The following is a 20,956-nucleotide window of genomic DNA, read 5'->3' on the forward strand; positions in this document are numbered from 1 at the left end:
AAAAAAACAAAAAAAGAAAAAGGGAAAAAACAAACAAACAAACAAACCAAAAAAAACAAAACAGTGCACCGGATTGTGAACGACTCCTCCACTGTACTGAGTTTGGTCAAGGGCGTGTCCAGATAAAGATTTGTACAGATTTTCTATTGATGATATCTACATTCTAACCAAAAGGAGTGAGAGGGACACGATCTTTGCAGTTTTTACAAATGTTGAATATATCAGATTTAATCCTCGTCAGCCATAGATGTTTTACCTCATATGTAATGCCCTCTTGTAATGGCCATCATGCAGCAGAACCAAAACAAACAGTGAGATTATTCACACATGTGTTTGGAACAAATAAGTCCAGTTTTTATTTTTGTGGTTTCTGTTAATGTAGCAGTGGCGCACCAACCTGAACATTGATAAATAAAACACTGACAAAATTGTAATCTTTTTTTCCTTTTTCTGTAAGGATCTCTTGTTATCCTTAAGACACTGTGAAGAAAGAATAACCAAATTTATCATCATTCCACACAATTAGATTTTCCTTGACCAATGTCCTTATGCAATAGAATGTTTGTTTTCCTCTTTAAAAAAAATCCAACTCATCCTGGGAAGAACGTGTTGGGTGGCTGCAGCGTTCTTTCCCCGTCCAAGGCCTCTCAGGAATAACTTGATGTTTTGCTACCAACATCGTCCTCCTGCGATCCCATACTCTGCAAATAAAGTGTAACATGTTGAGAATGCAGTTGGAAAAAACAGTTCCTGTTGGGAGTATTGCAGACGGTTTTATCTCTTGAAACTAACCAAGGGCCTTTTCCAGGACGCAGGTTAACGACAGAATTACGAAACCCAGAACTGGTCCTTTTCCACTAGTCCATGTTCCAGATGTTACTTTTCTAGTTTTTGATTGTTATGTATGTGCAGTGGTGATGATTTTTTAACGCCTAAATACCAAAAAGGTCATGTTTTGTACAATTTTATTTGTTTTTTTGTCATTCCACCGATAGCTAGCCATACTACTGTTGTGCTCAACCGCGTTCACATTCCTTAGATCATTTCATTCTATCATAGAAAGAATATTTGCACCATGGATAAAATAATAATAACTGAATAATGAATAATAACATCCCAAGACCATCCCAAGGAAATGTATGATTCCACAAACCAAAACACATCCATGCATAGGTTAAAAAAAAAGCTATTCATACATATATATTTGATGCTATTAAACTTTGCCTCACCTTCTGCACAAATTGGGGATTTACTGTGATTTCTTGATCCATAGACTTTAGTTTTTCATCCAGCTCTATACATTTCAACATCTGAAAGGAGAAAAATGATACAGCTTCACTTTAAAATGGTAGTTAACGCCAAACATACTATCGGGATTCATACACAACATTATGATAAGACTTCATGCAATGCAAGACGGCACTGAAAATAAGAGTTGGGCATCCTCACCTCTTGGTCAATTTTGTGGAGCATTGCAGGGTTGTTGTATTTTTCGGGGTTGTCGTGGAAGCAGACCATGCCATCCTTTTGGTTAATGCTAGCGTAGATCTCACCATCTTCAATCTGCACAGAAGCGTCACATCTAATTTGCATACTTCATGTGCAGCGATTTCAAGTTAAGCGTGCGGATGAAACGTTGGGACCGGCTGTTCAAGTTTTGAGTCTTTCTGGACCAACTCACCATGTGTAAAACGTATTTCTCTGCCTCCTGGGGGCCCGACAGCTGCACTCGACTCGCCATGTCTTGCAAAGACAGTGTCAGGAAGGTCTGCAATACAACATATTAAATGAGATTAGACTAAAATATCTACTGAACCTGTGAGTGTAACCTCACGTATGTTACTTTTCTTTGGTTGAACTATTGTTATATCTTTCATGCTGCTCAATTAAAAGCAGCCAAGAACTTGCCACCAAGGTGCCAGAGCTCACACGCACCTTTTTATTGTATAGTTCTACCTTCAGCCAAATATTTCAGGGATGAATATTGGGTTCATTCAGACATTTACAGACAGATTTTTTTTATTTATGTACTTTAGTAATGTGAATGATGACCAAACAGGTGGAGGCGTTGCTATTCATTTCACTCTGAATAGTCAAAATGGCTGAGAATACTGCACCAACTAACTGTAGCAACGCCTGTAAGCCCAAATCAAAGCTACATCTTGATATTAAGATAGAAGCCAAAGTATATCTTGTCTTCTGTCATGACATGACAGAAAAGTGATAAAAAGTGATATGTCATCCAGCTCTAGCTGAAGACAGCAAATTCTTGATTCCTTTCTACTTTGCTCAGCTTTCCGGGTACGAGTAACAGCTGGCTATCAGATGTCTACATCCGAGTCACTCCCCGACGTTTCCTGTCATTCTGGTTACAGACACTAATGACGTGCAGCACAGGTGGAGGACTGAGACACATTTCCTGATGTCTCAGGTTAGAGTTAAAAAAAAAGAAGAAGAGGGTATTGTTCTCACCTGGCCAAATAAACTAAACAGAATAAGTGCAAAACCAATTTAACCACTGTGTGATTTAAATACGCTAAGACACTCTTTTGCTTGATTGTTCTTTCCACAGGCTGTATGCATTCCCGCCTAAAATGAACTTAAATGTAATCTTTAAACCAAGTCATAGCACCAGTCATACAGTAAAGTTTAAACCATGACTGGAGGAATTTCACTCATACTTTCTTGTGATAACAAACGAGCTCGCAGGCACACCCACCTTTGTTAACCTCTGGATGTTCTTCTTGTAGAGGGAGGAGAGGCACTGTTTGACCAGGCCTGTGTTGTTGTCTCGTGTGAAGGTCTCGCTGTGTTTGTTGACCACACCGCGCAGCTCGGCCGGGTTGTTGGTGGCGTAGACCTGAGCCAGCTCGTGGTACGCGTTGCTCAGGGGCTAACGGCAGCAATAAGAGAAAGAGAAGAGTGCGGGCAGAGAGAATACCAAGCACTTAATGGCGCAACAAATCATCAACTGCATGAGCAGATTACACTGCATTACACAGAGAGGGTCTCCTCATTGATATAAATGGACAAAATTATAGAAATGCCTGCCGGTATAACTCAATTCAATAGCACCACAAAATACATCCTCCAAAAGGGCCACACAGTTTAATCAATCAGTCAGTTTCAACAAAAACTGATTATAACACTCGTGAAGGCAGAATTTACTGCAGGACTGTTGATTAGTTTAAGCTAGGTGTACCCTAAAACTACAAACTAAGTGTATACTCCAGATTCTGTAAACCACAAGTAGACAGAGTGTTATTTAAGTGAGAAACATTTCGTGACTAGCTTCATCTGTTGAGTTACAATGTGCTTACTTGCAGCAGCTGCAATTCCTATAACTTAAATGTCTGCATATGAAAATCTAACTGCTGTCCCAAAAGAGCAAAAGCCCTAATAATGTTCATTCCTTCCATGCTATTTGCCCTTACCTTGATGAACCTCCCTACTATTTGTGACGTGTATTTGGGCAACGGCTGCACTTTGCCGTGGAGAATGAGTGACACCAGGATGTATTTCTTATAGGCTTCCAACATGATGTGGCTCACTGCCATGGCTGGAGTGGTTATTGCCTAGAGAAAATGAGAAACACATTATACACCAGAGAAAACTGTGCATTCAGGGCATAAATGAGCATGTGTGACAATTTCTGAAGATTTAATGGTTAAATTAGAAAGGTTATTCCATTACATGTATGCATGTCAGTTCACTTGGTGCAGCATAAAGCGCACAGGGGTACCTGTTCATAAAAATACAGTGCTCTTTCGAAGTTTTTGAGGCCCGTGTAGATCATGCCCCCATAGTAGTAGTAACATAAAAAGTGCTTTGCGTCATAAGCTCCGTTCTCCTTACAGATGTCCATCATGTCCAACTCCAAGAAGGGCAGGGCGGGCTTGAAGCACTTTGCTAACAAGCACAGCTGCAAGGAGACAGATATGTAGTGAGGATGACTAAGAGGGTTAACACTGGACTGTCATACTGAAAAGGAACTGTGCTGGGACTGAGCCTGCCTTTGAATTATTTAACACAACTCTTTGAATGGCATATTCAACAAGTATGCGTTTAGGAGAAGGAGGAGATAACAGTAAAGATAACAGGGATAACATGGATGTTGATTACAAAACAATGCTAGCAAAATTATTTGTGCAAGGTAATTCCATTCAGGGTTACAACCATGCTGGTGATGGTGCAGGGCCAGAGACTCACCTGACACAGGTCTCCATGAACTGAGGTAAGTTGGTTTGTGTTCATCTGCATTTTGTCTATTGCCTGTTTTAGGACAACAACGCCCCTCAATGGCTGTCAGAGAAGGAAGAAATATTCTGAGTTATCCTGGGACATCAAAAACAAACTGAAAACCTGTGCTACACTTTAAAATGCACTGAAATATTTAGATCAAGAAGTGGAAAGGAAAACATGCTACTCTTGGATGCTGAAACTCAGCAATAGGATGACTCACTTGGGCCTTGTCTTGTCAGACAGAGTTGAAAATAAGATTCGCTATCGCTAAGGGGAATCTGCTTTTGCAGCAAGGTACATACAATAGCTTGCCCCACTAGCAAGCTCACAGTGTCCTTTAAAACACTCACAGTAAAGAGAACATCACAGAAATCTCAAAAACATCACAAAACACACAGAAGACCCACACTAACACTCTTATTCAGGTGAGAAGAAGTCAATGTTTATTTATTTTTGGTTGCCCCTATTAGACAACAGTCATATGATTCTACTGCTGAAGTGCCGAGGAGTGGCACGGGGGCTGCGCTATGTCAAGTGCTGGTCAGGATATGAAGGTGTGTGTGTGTGTGTGTGTGTGTGAGCATATTTCTGCATGTCAACATGGGAACTTCAGCACATACATGATGTAAAGTGAAATAGGACTTATAAATGAACATGGGAGAGATCAGCTGTTGATGGAATGAAAGAGCCCAAAGCCGTATAGCTTGTGGAGTTGGTGGACTGTTCACATCTCTAAAACAGCGCTCTGTCAATGATTACACACTATTTAAATGATCACTGATTCAACTGTGCAGGTAGTCTTTAACAGAACCTGGAGGTGTGTGTCTCACAAACCAAAGACAGGCTGACTGAAGGGCAAAATCCCATTTGCATTCTGTGTTCTCCACTGATATTTGAAGTCTGCAGCCTTCATTAGCAACCACATCATTTTTGTGCGAGTCATGAATAAAAACATCATTATGTTTTTACGTTTTCTACACTAATCCCTCTACTCGACCAACAAAAATCTACAATGGCAGCTGATTTGGATTTATACACATATACAGAATTACAGCTCAATAATGATAACTAGTTGGGGATTTCCCTCCCACCAAAGTTGGAGTCCGAAGTCTTACCTGTTTCCGCTCCACTAGGGCGTTTGTCAACTGGTGGCAGAGACCAGCAACTGTGCGAGGAAACAGAATGGAAGAAAGGTGTTAAATGAAAAGTGATGTTTGACTCTTTTGGTGGTTAGTCAAGTGTACAGCACTGCTCACATGTGTGTACAGGACACATCAACACTTCATTAGAACTGCACCTAAAGATTACTTTATAATATTTCAATATTTTATTCAATTATCAGCCGTTACAGTGACACATAAAGCACATCAGAATAATGAGTGGCATAATTTAAAATGTGTCCAATTTCCTAATCACTGCTGTGATATGATATTATTAACAACATCAATAATAGACTATTTGTCAGATGCTAGATCAGAAAAATATTAGAACTCAAATTCAAAAAGGGGAGCGGTCGTCTTATGTGCATATGTTTGTTCACTCGCACAGACTTCACTCAGTAAAAACTTGGTACCCTATTACGTTATACATCACAGACCAGGTAAAGCAACAGTAGACACTAGAGTGCAGATGTTGGTTTTGGTTGTTTCATAGGAAAATTAGGGAAAAAAGACGAGTTCTGTGTCTTTTAGGCAACTTTATAAAACAGGGAGAGGCGGGGCAAACCGGTGTGTGTGCAGTGAGACACTGCAGGTGTAGCTGTATGTGTGTGACTGTGTCTGAGTCTGAGGAGAAGAGAATTCCGAGGCAGGTGCAAAGCAGGTATAGCCCTTTAAAAATAATAATAATAATAATAATAATAATAATATTCGTGGGGATTAAAGCCTGCTTTCACAGGGTGGTATAATCACGATGCCGGCTCAACGTCGTGGTGTCTGTCAGCCATCGATGATGGCATCGTCTGTGCCGGCGCACGTTACGCAAATCGCCGTATTTTCGGAATCGAGGACATCCATTGCGTAGATGAATCGCCCCATCCCTGTACATACAGTGTTTTTCCTAAAGCTCAAAAAGGTTCAAGTTATCTAACATTAGGACTTTCTCCGAAATTAAAGGCAATTTACAATAACACTACGATACATCATTTACTTGACCATTACAATCTACATTACAGATGCCATACCATCCTAACTGTGCTACATGTTCTTATTTTTGGTTGTTTCAAAAAAATCTTTAGAGCTTGCCAGCGGACACTGGAAAAAACAGTATCTGAGATATGTCCAAAACTGGGTAATGAGCGTGCACGAGAAGTGTGCATAATTTAGTTGTAGTGTGGCACAGTGTAGCTGACAATCGTGCATATGTTAGCAGAGTACATGCTCTCAACAAAATATGCAAAAGAATTCTGGCTAGAGTAGAAATCTGTTCTTGTTCAACTGAAAACCTGTACAACATAAAAAACGACCAGCAACATCTGGTGAGAGGTCTGGTTGTCTGGACTTACAAGTGTCTGTTGCATATCTAATGTGCTCCCCATTGCAGGTACTGATGAAGAGCTGGACTTGGGAGAAGAGCGTCTCAAAGTCAGGGATGTTTGGCATGGAGAACTTCACAAATCTGGAATTAAGAGTAAGAGGTTAGCAAAGTGAAACAAGGAGAGCTTGACAGAGGCCTTAAAGATTAACTAGTAATGACACTAACACTTTGTTATGTGGGATGAAAAAGCAAAATTGGATGGTTTAGTTGTTAGGTCATTTCCATATGCAAAGGGATGTAAAGTCTTTCCATATGAAAAAAATACTGCACAGGTAAAATGATTTCCATAACTTGATTTTTTCAGGTTCGTGATGCTGAAGTCAACTCATAAAAATTGGATTTTAGACCATGCACAATCAAACTCTATGACTTAAACATAATTTTTACAGCTGTTTAAAATTCAGCACTGGCATTTCTTGATTTACTTAATGATAAGACATAATCACTTGCTTTGCTACAATACAAATGATTTAATGCTTACATTATTAGTTGTACATGCAACAGGTAGCCTTTAGCTGCTTTGTGACTACATCAGATTTGCTATGCTACATGCAACAGGCCGACTATAATAATATAAAAACATCATAATACTAAGAAGGAATTGGCACCCTTTAAATAACATGCAAATACTGGATCATTTATGTGATTTATTTATATCAAACTCACATAAAAACTCTGGCGCCAAAGTCATGTGCACCATTTTCTACTTTTAAACTACTTTTCTCAAAAGTCCCACCACCTTTACCGTATTCACCACAAAATGTAAACATCACGTTCAACAAACAAAACAATAACAGAATCTCTTGGCCCAGTTCAGAAACAAAAACATGAAGCAGAAGCAAGTAGCAAAATGAAGGCAGGAGAGCAGAGAAACACACGACTGGACAGAACTGAACACAAAGGCAAACAAGACAGCAGCGGACATCACTAGAGACTGAGGAAGAGTTCTTAACTGGTGCTAACTACACTGATGGTGGCAAAACTGTAAAGAATAAGGAAAGGGGGGCTACTTACAGCACAGCCAGCACGCCTAGGGAGTGCTCCTGGATGTCCAAGGCCCCCAGCACCGTGTCCAGGTGGGACAGATTTTTGGCCAGCAGCTCCCCACTCTTGTTGATCAGCTCACACAGCTGAGTCATCTGGCCTGGAGGGGTAGGAGGCAGGAGAACAGAGAAGAAAGTAAACCACTTTGGCCAGTCTCACATGCCCTTTTGATAATTGGAAAAAAACACATCTCTCATATTTAAGGCAGTTTACATTGCAATACTAGATTCAAATTTTAGAAATCACTGCCTTGAGGCATGCCCCCCGTTTCATAAAATTAGGTTGTTAAACAGGATTTAATGTCATTAAATTTCAGCTTCCAAATGCCTTGCAAGACACACGGACAAAAGATGTGACTGCACTGGTTGCCAAAACTAAAAATGTTATTATAACATGCCCGCTTTACGGTCATTGTAAAGTTTAATCCACAACCAAATTAGAGTGCAGTACTTTTTTACAAGTATGCAGAGGCATGTTCTTCATGTTCTTCTTTAAAGGGGTCAAATTATTATTAAAGAAAATTATTTTTATTTTAAAATTTTCTTGTCTATGATTGCCAAAAGGCTATTCTTCACAAATGTAGACAAATGTAAAAAACAAACAGACTTACAAAACTGTTTATAATTATCACGTTGAGGCTGAGTATTTAAATATAAATCGGCCGGTCAAGTGTCCTGTCAAGGCCTTGCAACAGAGGTAATGCAAGTGTGATTGACAGATGACTTTGAACCAATAACAATCGCTAATTCAGTTTGTCAGCCAATCATGTGGGGCCGGGGCGGGACTACCGGTAGGCAATCCCCAGAAATTATTTTCTAGATCAAAAACAAAAAGTATAATTCTGACATTTTGTTTGATGGGCTACCTAGTTCGCGATTATCCTTGGCGTCCCCGTGTACTAACGCACCTTATGGTGATACTTTACAGAACTCTCGCAGTCAGAAAAAGTCATTTTTGCGGTGTGTTTACATGATAAAGCAGAAAGAGGGCTCTGACCAGTTTGGCTTCCTAGCTATCGGCAAGGCATTGGATAGCATATGCTAGCTACCTAGCTAATACCTCCCATTCGAATGAGTTTAGCATCCCTACCTTGAGCGGAGAGCTGCCGCACATTGTTCACAAACTGCTCCAAGGCTGAAGCCATTATTTCCTGGGTCCAAAGTGGAGGTAATTAGCACTGTATTTCATTCAAACGTCAGAAACAACTCCGTCCGGACTGAGACAGGGGGCCACACAGCCGCCACTGAGGAGAAACTGTCGCGAGATCATAAGAACAGAGCAGCCTGGAACGAGTTTACGGACCGACCGTTGAATTCTTAAAGGGCCAGACGCACGATTTGCTTAAAGTATTTGTAACTTTGATTGTCATTATTTCCACTATGTTATTTTTATTAGGAAATTGTAACTTATTGTGCTTGTCTTATATGTTAGGGGACTACAGTTGTCTATTTTAGACTGCAGTGTCAGTTCTCCCTTTAAGGAAAAAACAGAAATACAGGAACTGACGCGCAATCTACTGGGTTTTCGACAAAGATGCTATAACATGGAAGAGCTCCTGTCTGAGTTTATAGCATCCATTTATTATAGACTGAATATAGACAAGACACCAAAGTTTCTTGTAAAAAATTCAGCTATTTTTGTAAATATTTTGGTTGTGACTGTTTTTGTGTTTTCCGATGAAATATATAACATAACACTTATGTTTTGTTAAGAACTGAGAACTGGTTAAATGTAAGGTTGTTCTTCCCACAAGCCATCACTCTGATGAACAGCTGATTTCTGACTCACAGTGTCAGGAACAATTCCTGTGCAATAACCCAGTAACTCTGTCTCTAATCAGCACCTGTTTACTGGTTTCCACTTATTATTTATTTATTCACCATTCTCTATTTCAGTGCTGTTCTTACTATGTTCATACTATGTCATATTGTATATACTGTATACCAACACACCTACCTCAGGTCATAGGTCTTATTTATTTTTTCCAGCATCCTTTTGCACTATGCTCCATCACACTGTACATGTGTACATGTATGTGTACCTGTATATCATATCCACCTTCAACATGTACATAATGACAATAGTTTACTCTTGCATCCTTTGCACTCTAATTACTGCACTATTTGTCAATATGTCTATATTGTTTTGTTCATAGTGTGTATATTAGTGTTGTCTACTCTGTAGTTTGTCTGATTTTATTTTATTATATTATTATTTTATTATTGTATAAGTAAGCACATCATGAGCAATGTACAATCCTGGGTCAAATTCCTCATATGTGTACCAGTACCTGGCAATAAAACTGATTCTGATTCTGATTGTCCATCCATCCATCATTTTGGAGTTCCCTGATTTTACAGTTAACAATTGAGAAAATCAAATATATTAATGAGATGCCCTGATACCTAATTTAAATTAAGTAGATAATACGCCTTAAAGGCACATGTGCTGGTGACTTGAAGCTGTTGCTATTTTTGTTTGTTACAGTGTGGAATGGAAGTCTATTAAACATTGGTTCATTACCCTTATACACTTGATTTTAATTATGTTATGAAATTGTATGTTCAACTAATGGATTCCGGAAAACGGTTCACTGCATATTGTGACTGTGCATGGCTGTCACGCATTGTCAACAGAGGAGTGAGCCATCTCGTTCTTCTAACATATCTTTGCTGCAAGCAGGCTTGTCGTACAGTTTGTTCTAGCTGCTGAGCTTTTCTTCCCTTGGTGCTGCGGTACCAGTTATGTTAGGCGACTACTCGTTTCAGTTCAGGTTGCTCCAGCAGCCACTGTTCAGATGCTGTGGGTTTGAGAAAGGCTGTGGGGTAGCTGCCGGGAAGTTAAAACACACTGACAAACGATGCAAACAGCTCCCAGTAACACTGTAGCCAAAGGCATGTTACATTTGACCTGACTGCTGCTGTTCGAGTAGCCTGTCGGCTAACGTTAGCGACCGTTAGCTCAACCGCAGCTGGCTAGCAGAAAGACGCTCAGAATGATAAAGTAAAGCCAGCAGTGAAACAAAATTTCACGAAAGGACAAATAACAACACGACCAATGCTAGGTGCTAATAACAACACGGTTTAACTACCACATAATTTGGAAAACTTTTCGACTCCCATGCGGACTTTTCCACTGTTTGCACTCGTCGGTTGGAGAGGGTTAACGGTAACTGTTGGTGACAGCTGTCGGTACTGCTGCAGCCATCTGTCAATAGTCAACTATGTTTTTACTGTCCAGGACAACACGCCTACTCGGAAGAGGGAAAACATTGCTACGTGATCCGTTTAAGAGGATTTGCGTAAACATGTCGTCCTCCTCTGCCCCGGGTAAGAGACTAAGGGTTCTGGTTGACATGGACGGGGTGCTGGCGGACTTCGAGGGGGGGTTCCTCAAGAAGTACCGGGCCAGGTATCCGGACGAGCCCTACATCACCCTGGATGACCGAAGAGGGTTTTGGGTGTCAACGCAGTACGGGCAGCTGAGGAGTGACCTGTGTGTAAGTGAGCTATTGAAAATCACAATTTGCAGTCTTACACAGAACCATTTTCCCGGGTCCCCACACAAATAATTTCATTGATCAGAATTTAATGAACAATATATTACAGACTGTTTAAAAATAACTACAGGTCTCACTGTAGCGTTTGCAGTTGAGGTTTGATATTAACCAACATGAAATATTGCTGGTTCCTCAGACAGAAACATTATTTAATGGGCTATATAGATGAGCAGTTCTTTGAAATAAGCAGGGCCTATACTCCCACCCAGTGTCCCATGCATGCATTTGAGTGATGACCAGTTCAACCACAATATATATTTTGTTTATGAATTTCATCTGACTGGACAGAAAGGCCTGAGGAGTAGCCAGTATCTTAATCAGCAAAATTCAGAGGTGATAAGAGCATATTAGAGGTGTTTTTATTTACAGTGTTTTAAGACCCACTGAGATAGTGTTCATAGTCAAGTGTATGAATGTCACATGAATTTGAAGGGTTTTTTTCTGTGGAAAAAACGTATTTTCTGGATTTTGCACTAGTGACAAAGCAGAAACTAAACTAATTAATTAACAACAGACTATTTAAAGCTTTTATTTTAATAAATTGGATTTTGCACTAGTATCTTACTGGTGTTTACATGTCTGCTAATCCTGCACAAGTTGGTGAGGCATAGATGTATCCTAAATTATGATCCCGCACACTGTTATAGTACAGCCAATCCATCTGACAATGCAAAAATTCCCTAATCACATTGGCTTGTCAAATTGATGTTATATAACGCAAATAAAATATGTCAGGGAATTGTAAATTAGGTCAAAGGTAAAGAAACATGAGCACAAAAGAAGAAATGGACCGCAAAGATGTTTTTCGTAGTTCCTCCTGCTTTATTTTGTTATTGAAATATTCAAGAAAGCTGTACATTCTCAGTCACAATTCAGCTGTTCTTGTCCTCCAGAGTGTCTAGCTGACCTTGAAAAAGTTGACTTTTGGACATTCCTCCTTCAGAGCACGTGTACACTCACGTGCCGTGAATACACATATACGGTGGCTATGAAAAGTCCCACACACTCTTATGTAATTGTAGGTTTCTGAAATATTAAGACGTAAATGTCAGACTTGTTCCATCTTTAATGTGATCATCCAACAAGCAGAAATTCAGAGGAAAAAAAACAAATAGTTAATTATGAGGGGGAAAAAACTGCTTGCACAAGTCTGCACACCTATCCAAATAATGGTATTGCTGGCCATGTGCTCTGTATTTATTACAGCAGAAAGTCTTACGGATAAGGATTGGCTTATGCTCAAGGGCCCGCCAACACGGACTGAATTTGGAAAATCAGCCTCTTATTGAAAAATGAAGACTCTGTTAAACTTGTACATCTAGACTTTGGAATTTTATCCCACTCTTCTTTGCAAAAAAGTTAAAGTTCCTTCAGTTTGTGAGGTGCTCGCCTGTGTACAGCTCTCTTTGTAGGTCATTCCACATGTTTCCGATGGGACTGAGTTCGGGGATCTTGCCTGGGCCATTCCAATACTGTGATTTTCCTTTTCTGAAGCCATGCCTTGGATGTGTGCTTTGGGTCACTGTCATGTTGGAATGTGCAATTCCTCTTCAGCGTCAGCTTTCTGACAGAGGCCAGCAGGTTTTGTGGCAAAATATCTTGACATTTGGAACTAGTTGTCAATGTCCTGTCTATCTTGACAAGAGCCCTGACCCAGCTGAAGAGAAGCAGCCCCAAAACATGGTGCTACCACCACCACGCTTCAGAGTCGGTCTTCTTAGCCTCCTTCAGAAGTTTTCTCCCGTCCTTACATCATTTTGGAGGCTCGTCCAAAATGATTATTATGAATGGGGTGTTGTAGTTTTTATTTTATTTATTTTATTTAAAATGGTCCTAATGATTAACTCTTTGTTATTTTCCTCTTTGTTTTCCATTTGTTGGAAGATCACATTAAAGACGGAACAAGTCTGGCATTCAGGTTGTTGTTGTTGTGATGTTGACATTTCAAAAACTATTTCACAAGGGTGTGTAGATTTTTACAGATTTAGATGTACTCCTTATCAATGTACACTGATAGTAAGCTGCTTGTGTTTTTTGTTTATTTTATTCCAGGAAAAAGCCATCAGTATCTGGGAGTCCAAGGACTTTTTCGTAGAACTGGATCCGCTGCCAGGAGGAGTGGAGGCGGTCAAGGAGATGGCCAAGCTAGATAAGTAAGTTTTGAAGTCCACTCATGCAGTCCACTCATCTGATGCATAAACTAATTTGGTTGCTGCTGATATAATAATCACATGCAACATAGACAGGTTTCTGAGCAACATTTATGGTAGTTTAATGAATATTGCAAATGTGTGGTAGCCTCTATGATCGGTACCTGTGGGTGTCCAGTGTGACGTGCAGTTCCGGTGTGTGATGTGGTGACGGCAAACAGACATGCAGACTGTGATGGATGGGAAATGTGTCACATTGCCATCATTATAGAAAAATAAAAGCCTGCAACCACAGTCGCTATAGGAGTTATAAGAGACATTGATGGAGAGGCGTAGAGTTCTGTTCATCCCAACAATTATAACACTGAGAAACCTCGGCTGATAGTGATGCACGAGTCAGGGCGGGTTTGTGTAAGCTTACTGGAAAATGTCGTGGGTTCGGATGGGTGGGGCAGTGAGCGCGCTTACAGTTGAGTTGGTTGTGGGCTTGAAGCACATAGAAATTGTTGAAATCCTGGAGCTGTATGTCTTTAATGAAGGGTTACTGTGTTGCTGCTATTCAACAGGGCAGTGCGGATTGGGTCTCACAACAGGTTGGGTGGGTGCGTGTCATGGAAATAAAGTGAGCCAGTTTCAGGTGTGATGAAGAAATTTCGGAGGCTGATGAAGACTTACACAGCATTTGTTTATTGAGCCTGGCCGAGGAGATGCAGGGCATCCAACATCTGATCACATGTAATGCCAACACTAAATCTGAATAATACTTCATGTTTAAGGATTTTTATCCTTCCCAGAGATTCGCTAAGTGTCCAAATAAGGTTATTGTTCACTCCTTTATACATGTGTGAAGCCTCTATCTTATATTTGTTCAAATCAAGACACTGCGCTTACCTAAGTTAATCTTATGTCTCGTTGTGTGTCATTCAAGCCACATGCAACACTTTCTGCTTCGAGCCAGTCAGTCTGTCTGTAAGGAAACAAAATAAAGATAATCTCGACCTTGGGTTACCTAACCAATGGAAAACAGTGCATCCTTATCAAGACAGCTGCGTCAGTCAGTCGACTAAGCAGGCAGAAAGGACAAAGGAGTCTGACCTACTGTTTTGGAGAGTCACTAGCTGTCTCCTTTGGCTTACTTTAGCTCAGAAATTGACCTGGGAGAAACCTGTGTCATAGTACCCCTAAATTCCTTGACAGTTCGGGTATTAAAAAACCCTGACTCCCGCATCGGTACGGGTCAGATTTAAAGATGGTAAATGTTGGATCTGATGAGCTCTGTAAGTTTTTCAAAGCTAATGCCTGGCAAATACTAATTTGGGCTGGGATTCCCTGTAGAACCAGCTTTTGGTGCCCTGCACTGTAGATGCTTTGGTGACAGCATCCTCTAACCCGCATCTGTAGTGAGACAATTCATGTCACTACATTCATTCATTCAAGTGAAATCTAGAGTCAATATATGGGAGGCTGTGCCATTGCCATTTCCAGTAGCATTCTCAGAAACCCACAACAGTGGAATAACGTCTAAAAATAGCTGTCATATAGTTATGAAACTGTATGTTTACATTTCCTCTCATGGTGGAAATGAATGGCTTGCCTTAACCGCCAGCGCCTGAATAACCTTTTCTTATCAGGGAAATCTGCCATATGGTCTGATCTCATAATAAACAGCTAGGATATAAAAATGTTTGTATGTTTTTAATTTTTCCACTCTGGTCCTGTTGTTTTCCCTTTCTTTCTGCAGCACAGATGTCTTTATTTGTACCAGCCCTATAAAGCATTACAAACACTGCCCATATGAGAAGGTAAGCCCTGTGTCAATCAACAACATCAATTCAGTTCCCTTTTGAAATGACTACTGTGTTTCCTTTTTTTAATTAGATCTCATCTGCTGTGTGTGTGTGTGTGTGTGTGTGTGTGTGTCTAGTATGCATGGGTAGAGAATCATTTGGGTCATGACTTTCTGGAGCAGGTCATCCTGACCAGAGACAAGACAGTAATCACCGGAGACATACTCATCGATGACAAGCCTGACATTCTAGGTGAGGATTGGAAACACGTGAGCATTTAAATGCCTGCTAATTGACATTTTAATTTAGTCAATAAGTAACAGACCTTCTGAACTACATTGATATTTATTGTTATTTTATATTGATAATAATGACAGTGCAGCTCCCAGAGCAATAACAGACCAGCTAATTAAGCTAAAGTTAGCTCCATTATAGTGCTGAACAGTTACTCGCATTCTTATTGAATTTGCAATATGGCCAATTGCAATTTTCAAATTGCAGAAGCCATATGTGTTAAAAGGCAAAATGGATGTCAAAATACCATTTTAAAGGAGATAATATTGTGCTGCAGAGATGTCCCGGCCAATAAAATAAATAAAATAAAAATTGTTCTTTGTTTTATCATAACTCTATCAGGCTCATATATTCAAACATTATGTTTTATTTTTAATCAAAAGAAAAGGGCTTTTAAGATGAGAACTAATCAATGCCTCTGGTGCAGTATAAATTTGCCCAAATCCAATAAAGAGCTAATGCTAATGTTAGCCTAAACTCTAATAGCATCCAGGACCAGCTTCCACACAGTGGGGAAATACCACACCGTAGATGTGCTATCTAGTGATGCACAATATATTGACTCACATTGCGCAATATCATACTGAAACAGAACGTATGCAATATTCCATTTAATTTGCAGACAGATGCATCCGTTGGGTGTGTGGCTTAGCTGAGTCCAATTTAGAGCCCACTTGAAATAAAAACTTATGTTTCATTGGCCAGTTGCCCTATCATATGAAAGTGTGAGCAAATAGGTCCACTACACAAGCATACGCTACGGAGCATGTCATGTGACGGGTGTTTGCATACTTTGACAACGTGTGAGTGAACGGAGAGAGAAAAAAAGAAAAGCGAGTCAGAGGAGCGACAGAAAAGTAAGAAGATAGTGTGGCTCAGGGAAACAACGAAACAGCAGAGATAAAAGGGGAAACCTATCAGAAACAAGGCCCAAAAACATGTATTGTAACATACATTTTACATGTATTTAAGAATATCGAAATAAAAATCATTATCTCAATATTCCTCATCAAAATCGCAACATCACATTTTGTCAATATCTTGCACCCCTAGTGCTCAATCATGAACAGGGCTGTTTGTAAATGTAACCTGTTACACACAGGTAGTTAATGATGTTTATTAGTCTTGGAAGTAACGCTCGGTTACTGCTGTAGGTAGTAAACTAGTTAACAGGAAATGTTAACAATTGCACCTTAAGTTAGACAGACACACTTTTTATACCATTCCTTACACTTTTTCTCAAATTTTTGGTTTTGTAAAGGCTAAAAAAAATGACACGGCCCTTGAAACACTTTCTAGTCTGAGTAGTGGTCTCACTACAGGCACCTGTGCACAGAAATCCACAGCTCGACAGACCTGCGCGCCTGATTACGGTCAGTAAACTTATTATTATTATTATAAACTGTGAATGGACAGTCGTAGTTCCGGGAGAGGTTTAGCGAACAGAAATACAATATTGCAAGTTCTCTGATCTGAAAAATCGCAGTTGAGCTCTTTTCCTTGACTGAGTTTTAATAACTGAAATGGCATACTGACAAGGATCACTGACTGACAAAAAAGTAGTGACATAACAATCAAGATGTAAAGAAATGATCAGCATTCACCATGCATGAAAGTGTGTTTTAAAGATTAAAAGGAAGCCGGAATGGAAAAAAACATGAAATGATAAGGAGTGCATAATCCTGTTAGTGTGGTGGCATGTGAGTCAGTGCCTCATTTGCGCTTTATAAGAGTCTTTTGGGTTGCCTAAAGCCGTGGTTTGTACGGTTTGTACTCCTCCGCAGTGAAATATGTGTGGTTGTCGCTTATGTAATGTTTGTGCCTTAATGTGTCTTCTGATCAGGTGTGGAGCCCAAACCAACGTGGGAGCACATCCTGTTCACTGCCTGCCACAACAAACATCTCCCCATCAGCCCCTCCCAGAGGCGACTCCTTTCTTGGTCGGACGACTGGAAGGCCATTCTGGATAGCAAACGGCAGTGAGGGACTCCTTCGCCTACGAGTCCGACATCACCACCACACAGAGGGATCGCTGTGGTGCCGTGGCAATGCCAGAAATCACTACTGAAAAGAGGGAAGGTAAAATTCTAAGAGGGAAGTGATCAGCCAAATAAAGATAATTTAGAGTTTGGATGTTTTACACAAAGCAGACACTTGCAAAGATTGTTGCACTCTGTTGGAAGAAGACATTCACTTGTTTGACCACAAGGGGGCACAATGAGACTGAGTGTGAAGTGGAGTTGACAACCACATATCCACCAATTTCACTGAAACAACTGTGACAACAAAAAGGTTGAAGGTGAGGACAAAATTATTTTTTAAGTCTCAAAGGGCAGACTGAACTTGGTAGCTGCTCTGTGTCTGCATACTGTATGTTTTTTGGGGTTCTTATTTCGGACATTTCTCTTCAAATAGAAACTAATTTTATTTTTGAGCCACTGGAGCGGGTTATCTGTGGTATTCTTCACCAAAGGCTTATCAGTAGGTGACAGCATTGTCTTCTATTAATGAGTCAGTGAGCCGATATTCACTCACAACAGTGAGGCACTCCACTACACATTGAAATGTACAAAAAAAATCTCCTTGAGCTGTAGGCACTGGCCAGTATATGGAATACAGAAACATAGGAACAAGACCTGGACTTAAAAACACTGTAACTGTTATATCTTGGGTCACAGAGTACCACTGGCATGTAAATGTAAATGCAAGTATACATGTACGGAGATACCTCTTAAGGTTTTAAAGAGCCGATAGTTTAATATTGGTGCTTCATTTTATTTAATTTTTTAAACTTATTTCCTGTTTCACAGTGATGTATGCATCTTAAGTAATACACAGATGAGAAACGTATATAATTACACACACATATGCATGTGCCAAACCCATCAGTAATGTTGAATACATTAGATTAACAGTCACAGTCAATGTGTGCTGAATACGTTTAAAATATTAAAGGAGGAAAAGATGGCAAGATGTTTATTTGAATACAAGAAAATGAACACAAGACTGATTTCTACATGTAAGAATGAATTAAAAAACAAACACAGAGATATGATTTATATTGTTAGATACTTCTTGTTTTTTACATGGTAGTGAAACAATTTTCAACTTACCATATTTTATAATTTTCTCATAATTTGCTTATTGTAAATACCCTGAAATTAGAAAGTAATATTACAGAATTACTCGAAATGTCAAAAATCAATTCACAGCCTTAGCACCGGTTTTAAGTAATGGTTATGAATGATCTATGCTGATCTCTGTAATTGCTGGTAAAATGTGCTGTGAAAAACGTGTCAGTTCACTTGTATCTATTCATGACTTTTTAACTTTTTTTTTCTGTTTTTAGCTTGTTTACATAAGCAGGGTTTTGGGTTAAAGAAATCCTGACTGGCATAGTACCTCCACAACACAACACAATGTATTTGTATATTATTTTAGCATGTCATTTGTGATTTGAAAATACATTTTGACTGAAAAGATTGTATATCCACTTTTTATGCCGTTGAGTCACGAGCCACAAAACTGCATTTGTCCTTTTCAGCCAAGAACTGCAAAACTCTTCATCACTGTCTTCTGTATGAGGTGTATTTAGCAGGCGCATATTTAAGAGAAGAGCTTTCTTCCTGTCAGGATTTGCATTGTTCTGCTTCACAGTTAATTAAGACACACTGTAAGTACTGCATTTGAATCGATTTAGGCAATTTCTGGCAGGCTAGTTATGAATTTTCTGCTGTTGATACGATGGATGCTGAACATGTGTTCTCGAAGATGTGCTGAGGGCTGTTGTGCTGTGTCTTGTTTATAAAATCAAACGTCCACCTCGCTTAAAACGCACACAAAGAGAAAAGCAGAAGTAGGATAGAGGCATTATCAATGGTGCTCTTTTTGGTGTAATTAAAGGTGCATTTAATTTTCTTTTGTTTGTCAAGTTTTTTTATACTTTGCTCATTTAGACCCACGCTGCCAAAAGTCACATGAATAACTTTTGAAAAGTGTGGAAACTTTGTCCTGGTTTGACATTGTGGCAGTATGGGACTGCTTAACTAAACATGATGAAAGCTTTGTGTTTTTTGTTGTAATTTCCTCTCTCCGCTGATCATATCAGTTTAGAACACACGAAGAAACAGCTGAATATGAATATTAGTCTAGACTGCAGTCGGCCCTCAGTCCATTTAATTATGACTGACTACATTTTCATTCCTTATGAAACTCACTACAGCTCTTGTAGCAGAGCATGAAAAGCTGGACCTGTAGCAGTCAAAGGTCAAAGATTACACTAAAGAATGCTTTTAAAAGAGTAGGGGAAGAAATGAAAAATACGACGCAAAGGAATACTTATTTCGATTCAGTGTCAGGGAGGGAACTGGAGCTTACCCAGCATACCTTGGGTAAAAGGCAGGGAAATTCCCAAGACAAGTTGTCACTCCGTGGTGGGACTTACACCCAGAGAGACAACATATTCACATTCATAATTGTTTTCACTTCACATTGGGATGTGGGAGGAAACCGGCGGTCCCGGGAAACCCAGAGAAGAAATTATGAACCCCACGCAGAAAGAAGCCCGGCCAAGGTTGCTGTCAAGATACACACACCAAAAAAAGTCTAGCACCCAGTTAGGGCTGGGCAATATGGCCAAAAATATATATATATATATAAATATATATAAATATTTCATATAATTCGATATCAATAATGATAAAATGTCAAATCATTATTTCTTTCAAGATTGAAGGTTGATTTTTACACAGTGAAAGTTGAAGAAAGCAGATGGTTAATTTTGGTTTTAAACTATTCTTTATGGTCAGAGCATGACAAACACTTGCCAAAGAGCTGATCTCTTAACAAATCTGGGGTAGACCATTCAAAGCAGTTGTGATAAAATGTTTTTTTCAACAAATATGGATGAGTAAAATTAAGTAAAATCTTAATAGAAAATTTGCTTCATGATTCAAATTAATTACATCAAACATTTATTGAATATTTGTTTTATTGTTATTGAGGAAAATGATATTGCAATAATTATCTGTATTGTTTTATTGCCCAGCCCTACAGTCAATATTTAGGTACAGTATTTTATGTGCATCCCTGTAGCTCTCTTTTCTTTCTTTGGCATATAAACTCTCAACTTTCAAAATCACACCTTTGCTTCCCTCCCATACTTTCTCACCGCAACTAACTGGTCAACCAAGTCAGCTGTTTCTCACAAGACCTGGAAGCTCCTGGGGGGAACCCTTCTGAAGAGCTTGCATGGGATCACCCACCTGACGGCCACGTTGTTGTTGAAATAAAGAATTCTTACAGTTTAAACTGCTGTAATCTTTTAACTGTGTGAAAGTGTGATC

General features: G+C 39.5%; 2 protein-coding genes across 2 annotated transcripts; one reads left to right on the plus strand and one right to left on the minus strand.

Moving 5' to 3' along the window:
• Positions 1–327: 327 nt before the first annotated feature.
• cops3 (COP9 signalosome subunit 3) lies at positions 328–9,075 on the minus strand. The gene is made up of 12 exons (XM_038736087.1): positions 8,911–9,075; positions 7,792–7,921; positions 6,746–6,858; positions 5,358–5,407; positions 4,210–4,302; positions 3,743–3,922; positions 3,435–3,575; positions 2,720–2,893; positions 1,682–1,768; positions 1,450–1,563; positions 1,230–1,310; positions 328–701 (listed from the first exon to the last, which is right to left on the minus strand). The coding sequence occupies exons 1-12, from the start codon at positions 8,963–8,965 to the stop codon at positions 648–650; spliced, it is 1,272 nt and encodes a 423-aa protein (XP_038592015.1). The 5' UTR covers positions 8,966–9,075; the 3' UTR covers positions 328–647.
• Positions 9,076–10,504: 1,429 nt separating this feature from the next.
• Positions 10,505–19,529, plus strand: LOC119916146 (5'(3')-deoxyribonucleotidase, mitochondrial-like). Its single transcript, XM_038736048.1, has 5 exons — positions 10,505–11,320; positions 13,433–13,533; positions 15,272–15,332; positions 15,455–15,569; positions 17,455–19,529. The coding sequence occupies exons 1-5, from the start codon at positions 11,045–11,047 to the stop codon at positions 17,592–17,594; spliced, it is 693 nt and encodes a 230-aa protein (XP_038591976.1). The 5' UTR covers positions 10,505–11,044; the 3' UTR covers positions 17,595–19,529.
• The last annotated feature ends 1,427 nt before the right edge of the window (positions 19,530–20,956 follow it).

Source organism: Micropterus salmoides, unplaced genomic scaffold (genome assembly GCF_014851395.1).
Source record: "Micropterus salmoides isolate LMB-PRFRI ecotype aquatic unplaced genomic scaffold, ASM1485139v1 Ms_hic_scaffold_21, whole genome shotgun sequence".
Taxonomy (NCBI): domain Eukaryota; kingdom Metazoa; phylum Chordata; class Actinopteri; order Centrarchiformes; family Centrarchidae; genus Micropterus; species Micropterus salmoides.